The sequence below is a fragment of the Nomia melanderi genome, chromosome 9, assembly GCF_051020985.1.
Source record: "Nomia melanderi isolate GNS246 chromosome 9, iyNomMela1, whole genome shotgun sequence".
Lineage (NCBI taxonomy): Eukaryota > Metazoa > Arthropoda > Insecta > Hymenoptera > Halictidae > Nomia > Nomia melanderi.
This window is the reverse complement of record NC_135007.1, coordinates 5,088,568-5,105,727: the sequence shown is the minus strand read 5'-3', so window position 1 is coordinate 5,105,727 and position 17,160 is coordinate 5,088,568. Positions and strand designations below refer to the sequence as shown.

The 17,160-nt window shown below is 36.9% G+C and overlaps 1 protein-coding gene across 8 annotated transcripts in view; it reads left to right on the top strand.

Moving 5' to 3' along the window:
- Positions 1–17,160, top strand: part of LOC116431336 (glutamate receptor ionotropic, kainate 2) — a 277,385-nt gene that overhangs the window by 233,861 nt on the left and 26,364 nt on the right. For 7 of the 8 annotated variants that reach the window (XM_031986602.2, XM_076370455.1, XM_076370456.1 and 4 more), the window contains exons 11-12: positions 6,078–6,182; positions 6,686–6,943. In XM_031986602.2, the coding sequence (XP_031842462.1) occupies positions 6,078–6,182; positions 6,686–6,943 (363 nt within the window). Of the gene's footprint in view, positions 1–6,077; positions 6,183–6,685; positions 6,944–8,179; positions 8,360–9,357; positions 9,496–17,160 lie in introns of all 8 variants that reach the window. The other variant, XM_031986605.2, reaches the window with a different exon arrangement.

Below are 17,160 nucleotides of genomic sequence, written 5' to 3'. Positions count from 1 at the left end.
CTACATTTTTAAATTATAATCAGTACGGACTATGCTTTTTTGGTGTAGATGAGCCTCTCGTACATAAACAATATTCTAAATATTACATAAATTATGAATTCACGAATATATGCTTATATAATACTTACGAAATTACTAATGACATTCAAATGACTTTCTGCTCAAAACTCATCATATGAAAGGAATTTTTTACAAAAGGTCATCAAGAGAAAATCCAGCGCCGCTTGAAACGTGCAGAGCGAGAGGTAGCTTCAATATTTTTTAAAATGAAAAGTGCCCTTTTTTAACTTTCGCGTGACACTTCTTTCACAATTTCGCACATGTCAAAAGTTAGAGCAGTTTGAATTGTTCATTCATTTTCAACCACTTTCGTGTAGGTTCGCAAAAAAGAATCCAGCATTACTGTAAGCATTTCAGGCGTTACAGTCGCCCAAGTGCTTCTAGAAGGTACATACAATTCAGGCCATTGTTGATAGGAACACAATTCATGGAAAAGTGTTTCAAGCGAAAGTTACGCAATGGAGTACGTGATTGTGTAAAAATTTTCCTCTAATGTTGTTCACAAGATTGATGTTGATCTATGTTTTCCACGTGTCTAGCAACGTATGTTTCGTTTTTCAGATCGTTGACCAAATTATCTGTGGTACAAATATTTACAAATGAAAGTTGAATAGTTTCCGAAAGTATATATTGTGACACAAGTAATTTTACCTTTATATGGAGATCTTTACGTGAAATTATTAAACAGCTTCATTTCATGTCTATTAAAATTAAATTGAAGAGAATGAGTTATTATGATTGCTCGATACTTATAATGAAAGCAATATTATTATAACAATAATTGTTGTTTCACTTCTTGCAATTTCACATGACAAAAAAATTTTATTTCATTCAATTAAACATTGATTTAAAGGTACGTAACTAATTAAATAATCTTACAATTCAATATAAGAAAAGCTTCAACTCTAATAGACATTATTTTGTATTAATACGCGTATGTAAACTATTGTATATTACATGTGAATTGTGGCATCACAACAAAAATTTTAATTAATTCAGTTAAACATTAAAAGAAAACATAAATAATCTTACAATTCAATATAAGAAGAGCTTGAGCTGTAATAGACATCAATCTGTATTAATTCACGTATATAAATTATGTTACATATCAATTATGACATATCAAACACAAGTGCATACCATACGTGTGCCAAAAAACACACGGAGATGCTCGAAGTGGAATTAGAAACAGGAAAAAGGTAACGATGGATCACCGATTAACGTAACCAAAATTGTGTATAATATAAATAGCGGTTGAATCGAGAGGTCGGACACGGAAATTGCATATTTTTGTCGGGGAGGTAGAAGCGCAGGAGGATGTGATACACCGACGAGAGGAGGATGGACAATTTTATATGCAAAGCAGCCTCCCGACGTTGTCGCAATAAATCCATCTCGGATACTATTTCATTATGCATACTACGGACCTCACCGAGCATCTAATTTGGAGTTTTCTAACGGGTAACAACGTATCGGATATTCTGATTCATAGACCGTCACGCAGATGTTGCCGCCGTTGCATCTGAATTGTAAAAAGAAGCGGTTATTAAACTAGTATCTCGCTGGTCCAACCTTCAAAGCATTTTCACTTTTTATTATAATACCGGGCACATTTATTTTCATGCTCCTTTTTACCTTTAGCACGTTTTTTTTAGGTCATGTTATTATTAACTGCCTTTTTTATTACCTCTTCTTTTTTAATAGAAAAGCGTTCCAATACTTCATCTGATTCATTTTACTTTAAAGAAATATCTGAAACATATTAACAGTGTATAATGTATTTTTATATTTTATTATATCTTATTTTATAAAAAGATAAATTTAGGGTCTGAATTGTTTTTCGATTTTTGTGTAAATCAGATAAAGAAGTAAGAATATATTCATTATTTTCTAGTGTAACCAATTAAATAACTAGCTAAAAAATAAGGGTAAACAAGTTAGATGAAAATATTTCTTTTAGTGGAAATAAAAACAAAAGAAAAGGCAGAAATTGAAAAACTGATTAATCGTACAATACAGGAATTGATATGAAGTTAAATTAACGAAAGGAACCGCAGAATTTTAAATTCGGTCATTCGACCGATTCTCGGTGTGGTTACTGTTAAAATGTTACATACTCGTTTGAATTGCGCTTTGGAAATTGTTCGAGAACGATCACGTCCAATATAATTCGTTTTTCATTGTTTGCAACGCAGTTGCGCAAAATAAACGTGTAAACGAAACACGAGAGCTCGGAATATTGGAGTATGAAATGTATACATAAAGAAACGGAATTAGAATGAATGGATACCACAAAATAGATCAATGCACATAAATTCTATACATGATGAAACAATGATATTGAAGAAAAGAAAGAACGTGACAAAAAATGTAATGGAAAAATTGATGAAAGAATCGCGTTCCTGCAACAACACGGAAAATCTTGTATAAATGGAACGCACCGAGCACAGGCGAAATACTAAATACAGAAATAAATCAACGATATTTTTGTCTGGTCCCTGATTTTATGTCGCCTTGTTAAATAACATTGTCAGTTCGTCTCCAGTGAATTTATTTGCTTCAGTGACACAGAATATATGTATATATCTACGAACAATGCCTAAAATATTACCTCAAATTATAATATATTATATTGTACGTACGGTTTTAAAAATGAAATATTTTCTTGAAGTAGTATTTAAAAATGATATTTAATTTGATGAATAATCTACATTGCTATACATACTTATGGACGAGGATGTTCCATAAATATGGGAAACCTGAAGGTTATCATTAAACTACTAACTTTCATGCAAATTTCAATTTACATATGTCATAATTGAGAAACTTTATGAATCGTTGCTTCGATTTTAATTGTTTATATAAAAACGTATACAATGAAAAATTATTTTATTGAAACGTTAAAAAAAAATAAAAATTTTTCATTGGGTATATCCAGATACCGATCGAAAACTGTTAACAGTATTAATAATAAAACAATTCTAGTGATAAAGAGTAAAATTTAACAATGATTTGAATTTTTTCCCTCTATCAAATATTTATAAAGTACACATGTCCACACATTTATTTTACGTATACAAAAATCTGCAATGCATTTATTATTTTAAAAACTAAAACTTAGTTTTCAGTAAATTGATTGCTGAAAGATAAGTGTTTATTCTTCGTAAGCAGAATAGAACGAAAATTCAATACATCCAAACATGTGAAATATTATTGCAGAAATACGAAAAAAAAATGAGAAACAAATTGAAGTATGCAAAAAAACGAATAATCAAGCATTCGCCCAATCAAAATATAAATTCTGTATCAAGGAAATCTAACCTTCAATTTTGTAACTGCTAACCGCTATGACACAGTCTGAACTTGCAATCTAAAAAGGACTTATCGATTTGCATATGTCCACGATCAATATGCACGACTCAGAACACCCAAGACTTTTGAAACACTCTGTGTAAGTTATTACTGATGCAGACAGTCGACAGTGTATGACATGACAATGAAATGTGACAAGCTGTTTGGATTACCAAATAACATCAGACAATTAAGCGAACCGTAACACTCACAGGATTATTAAGTGATATAAGACGACGCATAGTCAGTCGAAGTGTATTCCAGTGTTACGATAGGCTGCATTAATGCCGTCTCTGAATTAAGTAACTTCATATTAATGGTTTGACCGGATATTAGTTGATGTCAATATTACTCCACTCTTTCCTGAAAAATGCAAATGTAAATGTATATACAGGGTGAGGCACCTATCTTGATTACCTCAAATAATTACTTAACGGTACAGTTTATGAAAACGTTGAAACATGAGATTTAAATGGTATCAGAGAACATATCTTATAAGGTGAGTGTTTTTTGTGGGTGGAGGCGTTTCAGAGATTTCAAGGTCACCTTGATTTTTTTAAATGAAATGACTTACTTTTTGTACCATAGATCGACAGAGTATCAAATTCTGAGTATAAAAGTGTTGACCTTCATACGTCCTAAACCTGATAGTTAATGAGATATTAGCAATAGTTTGATCCGCGTAACGTGAATGTCTCCGAGTGATTCGTGAAGATGGTAGATGGCGAAGATAGGGATAAACGCTGTATTAAAAAAATAGATTTAATTTGTTGAATAGTCTACATTCCTATATATACTTATAAAGAAGGATTTTCCATAAATACGGAAAATCTAAAAGTTATCATTAAACTACAAATTTTCATGCAAATTACAATTCGCATATGTCAGAAATGAGAAACTTTATGAATCATTGCTTCGTCGTTACTTGATCATATATAAACGATTACATGAACTTAATGCCAATTAATCTCTGGAATGCAAATATTCCTCACATAGCAGCTTCCTAAAGTTTGAATTGCAACTCACTGATAGGCCACGAATTGATTTTTAACAGTAAACCTCGATTAACCAAGTTAATTTCGGTGATTTGGATCTTCCACAATCTTGGTTAAATTAAGATTCAATGATTCGAATTCTTAAATTGTACTTTGAGACACATACAATCGATTCTTACAAACAGGCTTTAACATTCATCCGCCCCTTAAAAGAAATCACAGCAAAAATTAATTTGGGTCGAAAATGATCCTGGAACCTGATCAAAGTTAAAAAACGTCTTTTAGATGCTCCTTTTACCTGGACCACTAGTCGTCTAATTAAATCAAATAATCAAAGTTCTACTCTATTTCAGTTACAGTCAGTCTTTATGTGATCACTGAACTGTAGCTCTAATAAACCAGAGTAAGCCCAGCACTACGCTCGTGTATTGTCTGCTTGAAAAGCGCTGTACTGTCAATACGGACTACTCACGGTGGTGAAAAGTGAAAAATCTGTGACGGAAGAGAACAGCTGGATTTCCTCAACAAAAAGAAGCCCTGAAGGAGTCCTCGAGGCGCGAAGGATGCGAATAGCCCTCGGCGAGGTCGTATTCCGCGCGACTAACCGTAACGGCAACATAGATGCCGGCTGAATTCCGAAGATCAGCGGTTTATAAAAGATGCAAAGCAATCTGTCCCCTGTGAAAGGCTGTTCCGCCTTAACCCAGAAACCAGCGAAACCGTAAGCGGATCGTCCCGAAGGAAAGACGTCATTGGCGGTGACCTGCCGTTCTGCGTATGTCCGCTTATAAAAAATGTATTCGCTATTTTGCAAGGCAAACATTTCTTGAACTCCCGAACCGAATACAGAGGAAGAACGTAGCGTATCGTCTTGGTGATCTTCATGAGCCGATAAATATCATTCGCGTGTCTACATTGTAAGCTCCTCGATCGTGTGGATCTTTCGATTCGATGAACTTTGTTGGTCCTGTTTTTGAATAACATTAAAAAGCTGTAGCAAAAATTATAAATACCAGGACAGGGTTGTATTGTAGTTTGAATTTACGAACTTGATCTTTTATTGAAGGTATTTATGTTTGGAACTTCGTACTTTTCATAGATCTTGTATTACGAGACACTAAAATTACCGAACAATTAAATTGACTTTTTGAAATTTCTCTATGGAAATTCCAACAGTGCATTTATAGAGAACTGAATTGATTCGCAATTGAGTTTGCGCATTGCTAAATCAATTTCTTTAATAATTACTCAGAGAAACATTTGTTACCTTTTTAAGAACTATGAAAGAAGAAGTCAGGTCTGGGTCATTTTGACCTATTTGATAGTTTCAGTGTTAATTCCAGGGTGCACTGTATTATTGATAAAATTTGGAAGTGCGTAATTTCATATCTATTATAAAATTAAATTAAAAGGATAGAATATAATTTTGAAACCTGCTTTCAAATGAACGAAGAATGTTCTACGGATTTTACTTATTTTTGCACGTAAAACCTAATTCTTTCTGGTTACGTGATCAACAAGACATTCTGTACAATAACAAAATGTTTATAAGAATTTCAGATCACTTATTAAATACCAAGAGAAATTAATATTTATTGTACGCATTTCACAAAGTAAAATAGCGATGTAAAGACGTATCGAATCTGAACATTTTCCTCTTTTTGTCTGCAGAGGGCGGACCTGGCCGTTGCTTCTATGACGATAAATTACGCTCGGGAGAGCGTGATAGACTTCACCAAGCCATTCATGAATCTCGGTATTGGAATTCTGTTTAAGGTGAGTCGCTATTATACTCGCGCACCTCTTCAGCAACTTTCGTTCAAGCTTAACGTTCCAAATAATTCATTAGCTGTTACATCTACTTGAAAAACATCAATTTCGAAACACCACATATGGATAACAAAATATTTCATCGCACGCCGAGAATCTCGTTTCGTCTTAATCAAAAATGAACATTTCATAAACTTAAATCTCATCCAATCTATAGCATCGTTTCTTCGACACGGTGGAATCGGGATATTTCGTCCATTGTAGCGAAAGGGTCAATATTCTAAAAAGTACGCACCTCGTAATTCACATTGTTTCGTCCATTATCCGAACAAAGCTTCGCTCGACAGTGAAGAGAACGATCCGAAAAATGGTAACGGTCAGGGAAACGGGACGAGGTTCTCGATGAAACTGATCTGGCAGCGCAAAACAATCTCGCGAAGGACCCGTCATACGGCGGGCGAGAGGTACGGGATCCGTTTTAATTAAAATCGTAGCGTAACGTAATTTAGGTGCCATCAAGTCAGCCAACGCGGCTGTTCTCCTTCATGAACCCCCTGGCCGTCGAGATCTGGCTGTACGTGCTGGCCGCGTACATGCTGGTAAGCTTCACCCTGTTCGTTATGGCCCGATTCAGCCCGTACGAGTGGAACAATCCACACCCATGTCTGGCCGAGAGCGACGTCGTCGAAAACCAGTTTAGCGTCAGCAACAGTTTCTGGTTTATCACCGGCACATTCCTACGGCAAGGCAGCGGACTCAACCCAAAGGTACACTCGACGAGCTGTCCCGACACGGACCCACCTGTCGTTTCGCTACACCACCTTTAAGCTCGCCGGTTTACCTTTCAAATCACTGCTCTCACTTCCCAGGAATCCGTGGATTCTCCGACAGTTTCTGTATTCCATGGACACCTCTCGTTTCGATTTTATTGGCCATTAAGTGTCTTCAAATATAGACAAGGGGAACTCGTCAGGTGTTAGGAGTCTTCTATACTTTATTTCAAGCTGAAACTACTTACATTGGTCCATACGATTTCATTTTTTATTAAACTGAATAATGGACAGAACAATTGTATTTGGGATAGTATGAGCTGGTAGTTATAAGAGAAGTTTATAAGACATTCAAAGAGTTCTGGAAGACTTAGGAACAGGTTACAGAGTTGAAACGTTGGAAAAATCAAGTTTCTAGGGAACGAAACGAAATCATGTCAGCTGACAAGAACACTCAAGTTGAATATTCTTTATACTCTGACTACCAGAATCATTAACGGAGAAGCTTGTCATTCCCCAACAGCCTTCGACTACCTTCGAGAATATCCTTCCACATAATGAAGCCAGCTTTGTTCGCTGAAGTTGAACCGAATCCCGTTCCCAGATTCCCCGCGGTACGTTTCTCCGAGCGTTACACGGCCCGACGGGAAATCAGAAATAGGATGCCAGGAAAATCAGAAGCTGCGATGTTCAAGTGCGTCTACCCTCGCCTGGTCCAGGCAGTCTATTCGAAGCTGCCTGGCCGCTCTCAGCGCTCGCGCTCTAGATTCGTGTAGGCCTGATTCTCACAACGTGCTCCAATTTTCACCGTGGATCCATGGCAAAAAGCGGGCAAAACGAAAGGATAAAGGAACTCGTATAATGGCTGAACTTGCGGCGTGTTCTAGCTTTCTATTGTGTCGTGTCTGACGGGCCAAAGAATAGCGGCGGGGCCGAGATTCCGCCGAGATAAAGGATCATCTTGCGCGGCCCCATATTCAGACCTGGCAGCAGAACACTACGAAACTGCCAGCTTTATGAATTATTTGACGCGTGAAAATACTGGTTGAACAACGCGGTTGGCGAAAAAAGAGGGAGCGAAAGGAAAATAACTGGACCAGGTAACGGCTAACGACGCGAAAATCGTTGGCCCCACGGCGTCCAGAAAAGTTCTTGTGTTTCGATGGTTATTGGGATGGAGGATAGGTAGGACCGAGAGGATCAGTAATACGGAAATACATGTAATTGCTTCAGGTCTCCGGGCGAATGCCGTCGAGGCTGTTCTCATTCATGAATCCCCTCGCTGTGGAGATCTGGTTGTCCATGTTGGGCGCTTACGTGATGGTCTCCTTGACGATTTGGATAGTGGCGAGGTTCTCCCCATACGAGTGGGTCGAGCCGAGGGCTTGCCCCAGCTGCAAATGTCCCCTGCAGGTAGGCTCCCGTCGTGTGGTGCACGCCGACCATGTAATTGGATCTACGCGAAAACTGTGTCGCTCGGGAGTCGTGGGTAATCAGATGAATTTTCAGGATGGGCGAGTTGTAATGATGATCCCTCTGATCAACGTTACCTTGTTCCGGGTACTTGTGCTTTCTGCATAGTTCACGTTGTACGTAATCTTCGGACATATTGTTGAATGCAGCTCCGAGACGTTCCGTTAGGATCTTTCCTGATTAACTTGATTAACTTGTGAACTGTGGAATTTAGTTTAAAAAGACTCTCGTTGTGCGCGTAATAAAATTAAGAAATGAATTTGTGTACTCACCAAACGCAGATGAATGCACCTAGGGTATATTTTAATGAAAAACTAAAGCAAAACAAAGAAGAATTACTTGTTTAACTGGGAAAATAAAGAATTCATTGTTGAAAGAATTAGTATCATTTCAAACTTTAAGGTGACGTGTATACTCGTTAAACGCAGTTGACTGGTTAACATGATTAACTTGATTGCTTCACGACTAGAGCTGTGATTTCTTGAAGATTGTTGTACATTTCGTTTAAATGTATTTCACTTAAATGTTCCCGAAGCATTTATATTTAAAATTGTTTTCTGCCAATTGGATTATTGATATATACATAATATATTTTCGTTACTAATAGTTTCCTTTAATGTTTCTTTTAATATCAATTTAATACTACAAATTTTCTTGTCTTCTTCTGTTTAATTGTTTTTCAATATCTTTAGATATAATATTTTTAAGACTTAAATCATTTAGCTGAATTTCTGGTGTTACTACTGTATTGTATAACATTGTACACGGATGCTTGTATCGCAATTCCTCGACCCATGTGATGTCACTGGTTAGAGGTATCTAGGGTAATTGCACTCACGGCTCCACGACAGTCGCACAGAATGCAAAGGGTCTGAGAATAGACTGTGTAATTGTCCTTGAAATTTCGCACCACTTGGCGGGGGTCACGATGTGATCAGGGTGGTCACGTGAGCGCCTTGGATCCCGACAGCGACGACATTCCCCTGCTGAGAACCGTGAACGAGTTCACCCTGGCCAACAGCTTCTGGTTTATGGTCGGCACTCTTATGCAACAGGGCAGCGACCTCAACCCCAAGGTAAACGTGTCACCACAGAGTCGGCGTACAGGAAAAGCGTACATTAAACACGTAACCGCGGGATACTATGCGCGGAGAAGCTTGTTGGTATTATATTTATCTCGATTCATACGATTCGCTCAAAAAATTTGCATCGATATCTGTATCCAAATTGCTTTAAGTCTTTATTATCGACTGACTAGTAACAAGTACAGTATTCGTAATTAACAGTTAGAGTATTGTACAGTCCACTAAAGATTTACGCGTAGAACTTCTTTTGGAATTTCCTTTTTAGAATAAGATCGTTACGTTGTTTTTTAATTATATATTTTCCAAGTTGATATATATATATATATATATATTTTATTTGATAGCACATGCTTTACAATAACCTTTCTCCTCGACGAAGCTTATTTCTACAGTCGTAAATACTGTAATAAATCTTGTAAAATTAACAAGGAATTCAACGCGTTAAACACGATTCATTCAGTAATTTATGATTGTAAATTATGTATAATTTAAAAACTTCTACTAAATTAAGTATCAATTATGTCTCGAGATTTTCCAAAAGTAGACTTACAATACATTCCTAACAAACATTCCAAATAATTTTTCAAAAATGTCTCATGAAACAAAAACATCGTACACGAAGTACTCAATTTCTCCCAACATGCCATTTCCTGATTCAACGACCTACTAAACAAGCATAAAAGTCTCGTATAACGCATTGAGATTAAACGAGCTAAACAAGGCGTTTAGGGCAATTCGTTTAATTTCATCTCAAATAAAACGGAACATTCGAGCCGTAAAAGGCAAAAAGCCGAGCTAAGAGGCATCATTGAGCTTTAAAGTAACTCGTACCTCGTAACAACATTATTTGCCGTAAAGGTGGCCGTTTAAAACGGAGCTTACGTAATTTCGTTTCTGTTATAAAGGCCGTACGTGTGGGTACCGTGCACGCGGCCATTTAACTGCGTGCTCAGGCCGGGCACGGACGAGCCACGAAAAACCAGGTTTCGCTTTATTCGCCAAACAATTAAGTGGATAACAGTCCCTCTTTGCCCCTTTTTCCGTTCCCGGAGGCGCGTTTTTCTCGTCCCGTTTTCGTCCGGCTTCATCTTTCCATCCGCGTTCGGCTGTTTCCTTCGCCGTTCCCAAGGGAACGACTTTTTGTCAGTTTTAATCACCGCTGGGGATGACCACCCGGGACAGCGGAAGGTGAACCGTTTTCCGCATGCTGCGCCCGAGATATCTGCCGGAACCAACCAGAAGTTAGGATAAACCGTGTCGGTCGTGACATCTCACGGGAAATGAAGAATAGAGTTGATTAACGCGTCAATCCCTTTAAATGGTGCCTTTTTTCAGTAGTCACTCTCCTAGTGGAAGTTCTTCGTATGTCAAAAATAATTGATATTCGGTAGAATTTTGTGTAATTAACATGCAAGTTAATACAATTTCTACCGGAGCTGTCAAAAGACATTATATGTATAATGTCCGAATTGTGCATCATTTAAAATGAACTTAAAATTATTTCCCAAATTTAGTCGTATATTTTTAATTGACTTTCCGACGTTTCCAATGGTGATTATAAAATTAACTATAGAAAAATGTCCAAAATTCAATGGAGGAAAAATAATTAAACTGAGAAAGTAATTTGTAAGTCAAAATTTTAAAAAGTGTTCTTTGACACCGTCGGTAAAAATATTGTTAAATTTTTTAAAGAACGATGTTTTAATCTACGCTCAAAATTGTTTAAACAATCTTGTTTGACAACAATAATCTAATATTATACCCTTTTTCAGGACCTTTTTGGTTAAAAAAAAGGTTGACTTAACAATTAGGATCTCTTTTCATTGTTATACATTATTTCTACTCGCGTGTGCTCAATACCCTTTGCCTCTGTACACTTTTAGCTCGGTCAAGACGTGAGAGCTGCACTGTACCAGAAAACTTTTACTCGTGCGAAATATATCGTACCTCTTCCACTATGAAAACCAAGTTACAAAAAATCACACTAAATGCCAGAACCACACAGAAAACATATTCAAAGGAATTGCGTCTGTAGACACATTCCCTGAGAAGAGACAATAAAAAGATACTTAATTTCAAAGTTAGTAAACGAGTCTGATTAGAACAAATATTGTTAACTTGTTTTTCTATTCTAATTGATAAGGAGTATATATTAAGAAAAATCATGAATAAAACTTTTTCCATCTTTGTAAGACAATGCTTTTAGTGCTTTCTGACGTGCACGTTATTTTCATAAATCGACTACGGTTGTAGTTTTTTTCACATCGGCAGTTAAGGGTTAAATTTGAAATGAATGAGCGGCTTATCGAGTAACAAATGTCCAACAAGCTTCATCGTTTTGCAAACAAAAAGGGCTATATAAACTGAGGATACAATTTCAAGCACCATATGAGTACATCGTGGCATTTCTACGAGGATATTACTAAACAGTTATGTTTCTTAGCAAAGGATAGTCATCAGTTAGTATTCATTTAGAAAGAACGATATTATTCACCAGAGAAAATAAAAAAAATGTTTCGATCAATCATGACACTGTTCAACACGAATTTTGATCTCTAATATCTACCGAGTGATTCTTGTAGCATTTCTTACTACAAACACAAAACCAGGAACAAAATTGGTATTCCATTCTTAGTTTTGAAGCACATGAGTCTCCGTGAATGTTTCAACAATGATATATTCTATAAAAACTAAAAACAATAAGAAAATTAGTTTATTCTTACATTAAATAATGCAGCAAAATTTCTAGGATATTGTTACAAATGGTCGTAAATAATCATCAAAGAATTCAGATAATTTACTTGTTTGATGCACCATTATATCCGTGAAAAGCCAATAACAGTGTGCCCCAATATTCTGAAAACTCTCTCGGAAATTCACGATTCACTTCAATTTCCCAACATTTTTAATTTCCATACAATACCTCGTTTCTCCGAAAAATTACTAACTTCTACAAAAGCTCCTGTTTCAAAGCAGCTCCGCGCGAAAATTCCTACGTAGGACAGGAAATTCCACAAAAATCCCCCGGTGAATATTAAAACGTTTAATTCGTTGGACTGTGTAATTAGAATGTCTCGTTTTAGTTGCACGAATGGACGAGCTTCTTTTTTTTCCAAAAAGCGTGAACAATCGCTTCGAGAGAACGCATGTCACCCCTGCATGCACATAACAGCCAAGCACCTTATATTTTGTTGACCACGTTTCCGTTCGTTCGCAGTTTCCGTTCGCGCGAAATTTAAACTGCTCGGCCACGTCAGGAGCAAAGTAGAACGCCAGACATGGCGGCGAGCAGTTTCACGCGAAACAGTCTCTCTCGAGTTCCATGCATGGGAAATCTTTTCTTAAAGTGCGTGCGTAAAATTCTGCCGCGTGAATGTAGCGATAAATATACTATCGTACGGGCGATCGATAAAACGAGAGACATCCTTTTACGTCACGCTTTGTAGCCCCCTTAGACGAGTAGGAGATGCGCCGATTTCACGCGTTGCCGCTTCTTTGACTGATAAGAATAGACCGGGGGCGACAATGGCGCATGCAACCGCTGTTTACGAGCCTGATTTCCTATTTATCATCGACCGGATCAATGGGACGAGACGCAGGATCGTTCAGCTGCGAATTATCAACTATAATTCATTCATAGCGTTCCGACTGAAATCGCCGTTCATTCCGGGAAATTTATTCATTTCACCCTGTCACGCTGTCGCCCGTGGTGGCACTATCTTTGGCTTTTATTTGTTGGTAAACGGATGCAAGTTGATACGTGAAAAAAACAATTAATCGAAAACACAAAGTAAAATTTGTTCAATTCGAAGCCTGTTTTCGGGAAATTGGATACTGGAAAACACAGGGCGCGCATTATTGACGGTATGATTATTGGGAAATATTTTGTTCTATGTTTTTGGTGAGTTTTTTCTTCTATAATCATCAACTTCGTTTTTAGTTGAAGTACTAATTACAAGGCAGCCTTTACGTTGTTGATAGAATTATCTGATAAGCATCGCGCAGTAATCTTCATTCATTCGACGAATGTTGAGCGTTCCATTGCACCGCAAGAAAGAAAGTGAGAGACTCTCAGATATCGCGTGAGGAAGGAACATTCAATTCCAAGTGGCTCCGCGAGAAGCGGGAGAAGAATTAGTCGATTAGTTCGCTGATTACTTCTCCCCAAGCCACCCACTCCGAATGGTTGCTACCTGTAACTCATCTAGCACAGTAGTTACAGTTTTCTACGATCATTCACGACGCTGCAATTCGATGCAGCGTTAAAGTAGCGCTCGCTAAAAGAACAATTGTTAGTTTCACGTCCGTAAAAAGGAAAAACTGAGAAAAACCTCTGAGTTTGATGCACTCGATTATCGGACTGCCAATTTGATACATTTCTAACTTGACACGATTATTAAAAATTCTAGTTAACGGACAATTTTATGAATTTTAATCAATCCACTGTTTTATACAAACTTTAATAGAACCTTCAATATATTAAGCTTACTTATCCAAATATGAGGGATCATCATCACACTGAGAAGAGGTTATTAGTAACAATGAAAATTATATTATTCAATAAATATTAATAAATGTATTGAAATGTATTATTTTCTTTTAATTGAAAAACGGATAGAACCTTTCACTAGAGTTAATAGAAAATTTGTATACAATTTGTATCTCTGTAAACGAATAGATAAGAATTTGAATGTAAAAATCAGCAGTCTGGTCATTATATGATAGGTTCGATAAATGAGAAATGATTTACGCGATAAAGGAACACCTGTACCCCATACGGTGCTAGCCGGCTCTGGTGGCATGTATGTCCATGTGGGGTTGTCGTTGCGCCTCTGCGAAAATCGCGCTCATGAGAGTCCCAGGACTCCGCGATAAAACCTCGGACAAACGGACATGCGAGCGATTATGATCCTTGCAGCGTTAAAGGCAGTGTAACATCTAAATCTATACTCGGAACTTCGCCGTTGTGAACTGCAACCATTGCATTAACATTCGTCTTGGAAAAGACTGCCAGCAAAACTTTGTTGTGCTTGAAAGGTATTCCGTATCATTCGTAACAATAAGCGTAATGAACAGCAATTACTAGGCAACGAGCAATTCCTTTTTCGATACTGTTTTCCTTTTCGTTCCCGTTTCATCATGAATTCGTTGTGAAACCCTGATTCCTTTTCTCATATTCAAAAAAGAAGGAAAAGAGAACAATAGAAAATAATCGAAGGGTCATTTGTGGAATAATAATTTATACCGGATATTTAAAACGTAGATCGTAAGGAAAGAAAAATGTTAGAAACATGTTACTCTTATGTATCAAGGGTCTTATAATATTGTGTTTTATGCGATATCGATTCCTTCTTCAATTACTTGTAACTTTTTCTTTCAAATTATTTCGTAAATAGGTTAGTATCTGAAGAAAATGAAGATAAAATGTTTCAGAATAGACTACACTGATTTCTTACCATTTTTCCATAATATTTCTAATAAATTCTTAAAACTAAACTGAGAATTTTTATATATTCACTCGAAATTTGAAAGTGCCAAGTTCTGCGATACGAAAAAATACATAAAATATTCAAAGCATAGCACTTTTTATAATCTTTTTTTAAGAAAAACCATTTTCTATCGTAGCTCTACATTTCTTAATTACAATCTTAAGACTATATATATATATATTTGCATATAAATCAGCAATCTTCTTATAATATTACATAATTATTCATTTTTCGATCATAAACCGTCATTTTCGATTATGTTCTATTTAAATTTGACAGACATTATTTATGACCGTCGGAAAACTGATGCGGGGTAAGCGGTAGACTTATCACGCAATGTGTTGCTTAGGGTGGCCGTTTCGAAAATCGATCCGCCGCCGCTAATGGCATATTTCGTGCCATTAACGGTCATGAGGCGCATAAATGAGACCGCATATTGCATTCTTCGATGGTGGAATGTTGCTTCAGCTAGTGCCTCAGGGCTCTTAAATCGTCTTCGTCTTCGATGCTCCAACCGACGTGGTTCCGATTGATCATCGTAGCTCTTTATGGGCTTCCGGCTCGGGGATGCGAAGCTGAAGCGGCATTTGCACGGAGTACGAGTGCCTCATGAGCACCATGATGAGTATTAAGTGTCTTAAGAATGTCCTCAGAACGTCTCTCTAGCCATCCACTACCTTTATAATCGGCTAATGAATTTGCATCCCTTCGCTTTGATGTGCTGCCGGCTGCGATCGGTTTAAGAATATTCATACTCTTTAATGAAGTCCGAACAATTAAAATCTAATACGTATTCTCATTGAGTTTAACTGTAAAGTTTCGCTGTTATTCGAAATTTCGACTACACTTATTAAAAGAGAAGAAATTTTAGAACTATCGATATTTCACTTTGATAAACAGCTGCAAAATTCTACGTACACCTTGTGAATTTAAAATATGGTAATGAGGGAAGTAGTAGTAGCAAATTTTTTTAAAGTAAATTCTACAGTACAAGAATATATTTTTTTTTAATATATATTTATTAATAAAGGGACAGAACAAATGTTAAATGCAATATCTTGAAAATAGGTATACACCTGATATAAATTTGTTCATTCCCTACTATAGTGGTTGCTATATTATAGACAGTGAAAAGGTGGATTTTCAGTAATCGAGAACTAAGAATAAATATATGTATTTAATGAAATATGGAAACAATACGGACAACACGTAAAAAGTACAACTCAATGCCACGGAGGCCAACACACGACTCCTCTCTCGCCACTCTCTTACATTCTCTCCCAAAAATCATTCTCTCCCTCACAAGCATTTTTCTCACTCGCACTCATCACAAACACTCGAATGTACCCCTGGAAAGCTGGCCCTGCAATCTTGGGTCCGCGACGTTGTGCAGGCCACTTTCCCTCGACCGTTTTATAGCCTGTCCTTCACTCACATTCATTATTACGTTCAATCTTCTTAAAAATACTTTAACCTAAGCTAAAAATTCTAGATACTACACTATTAGTATTAATAATAGTATTAATAAAATTAAGAGTTCTGTGATATTCGATATAATTTTGTCGCCTTTTCAAAGATTTGTAATTTGCACCACTGTATCACATTTTTCCCTTCAATCGCATTATTCGGTCCGAGTACATTCAATCGGATTGGGATCAAGCGACTGAGAAGATTTACATAATTGGTATATCATATTTATATAACAACCATCCATTAGCAGTTTCACGCGAGTGTTCATCCGTTGATTTCTGTGACCCGAACGCCTAACTGGTGATTATAAATCATTTCACAATATATTGGGGGTACTTAACGTATCCCATTCTATTTCCATTAAATGATAAATTTCCTGCTCGCAACGATGCGATGAAGCTTTGAACCATTATGCGTCCATCATCACGCGCAATGTATGCATAAAATGCAATCGGTGTACGTAGTCATTTGCAAGTGATCGTGTAACGGGTATATATGTACAAAAGAGTAATGAAATCAGGACGTTTGCAAAGAGTAACGGAGAGTACTGAAACATGAAACGTTATTAAATCATTCATTGTCTTGACCCCAGGCTGCAGTTTTGCCAAGTATCCGTCTGTTGTGTAACAGTTTCGATCCTTAGCTGTTTAACACTAGAACTACTGTCCCAGTCAAAATGACTGATTTCGTTCTCTTT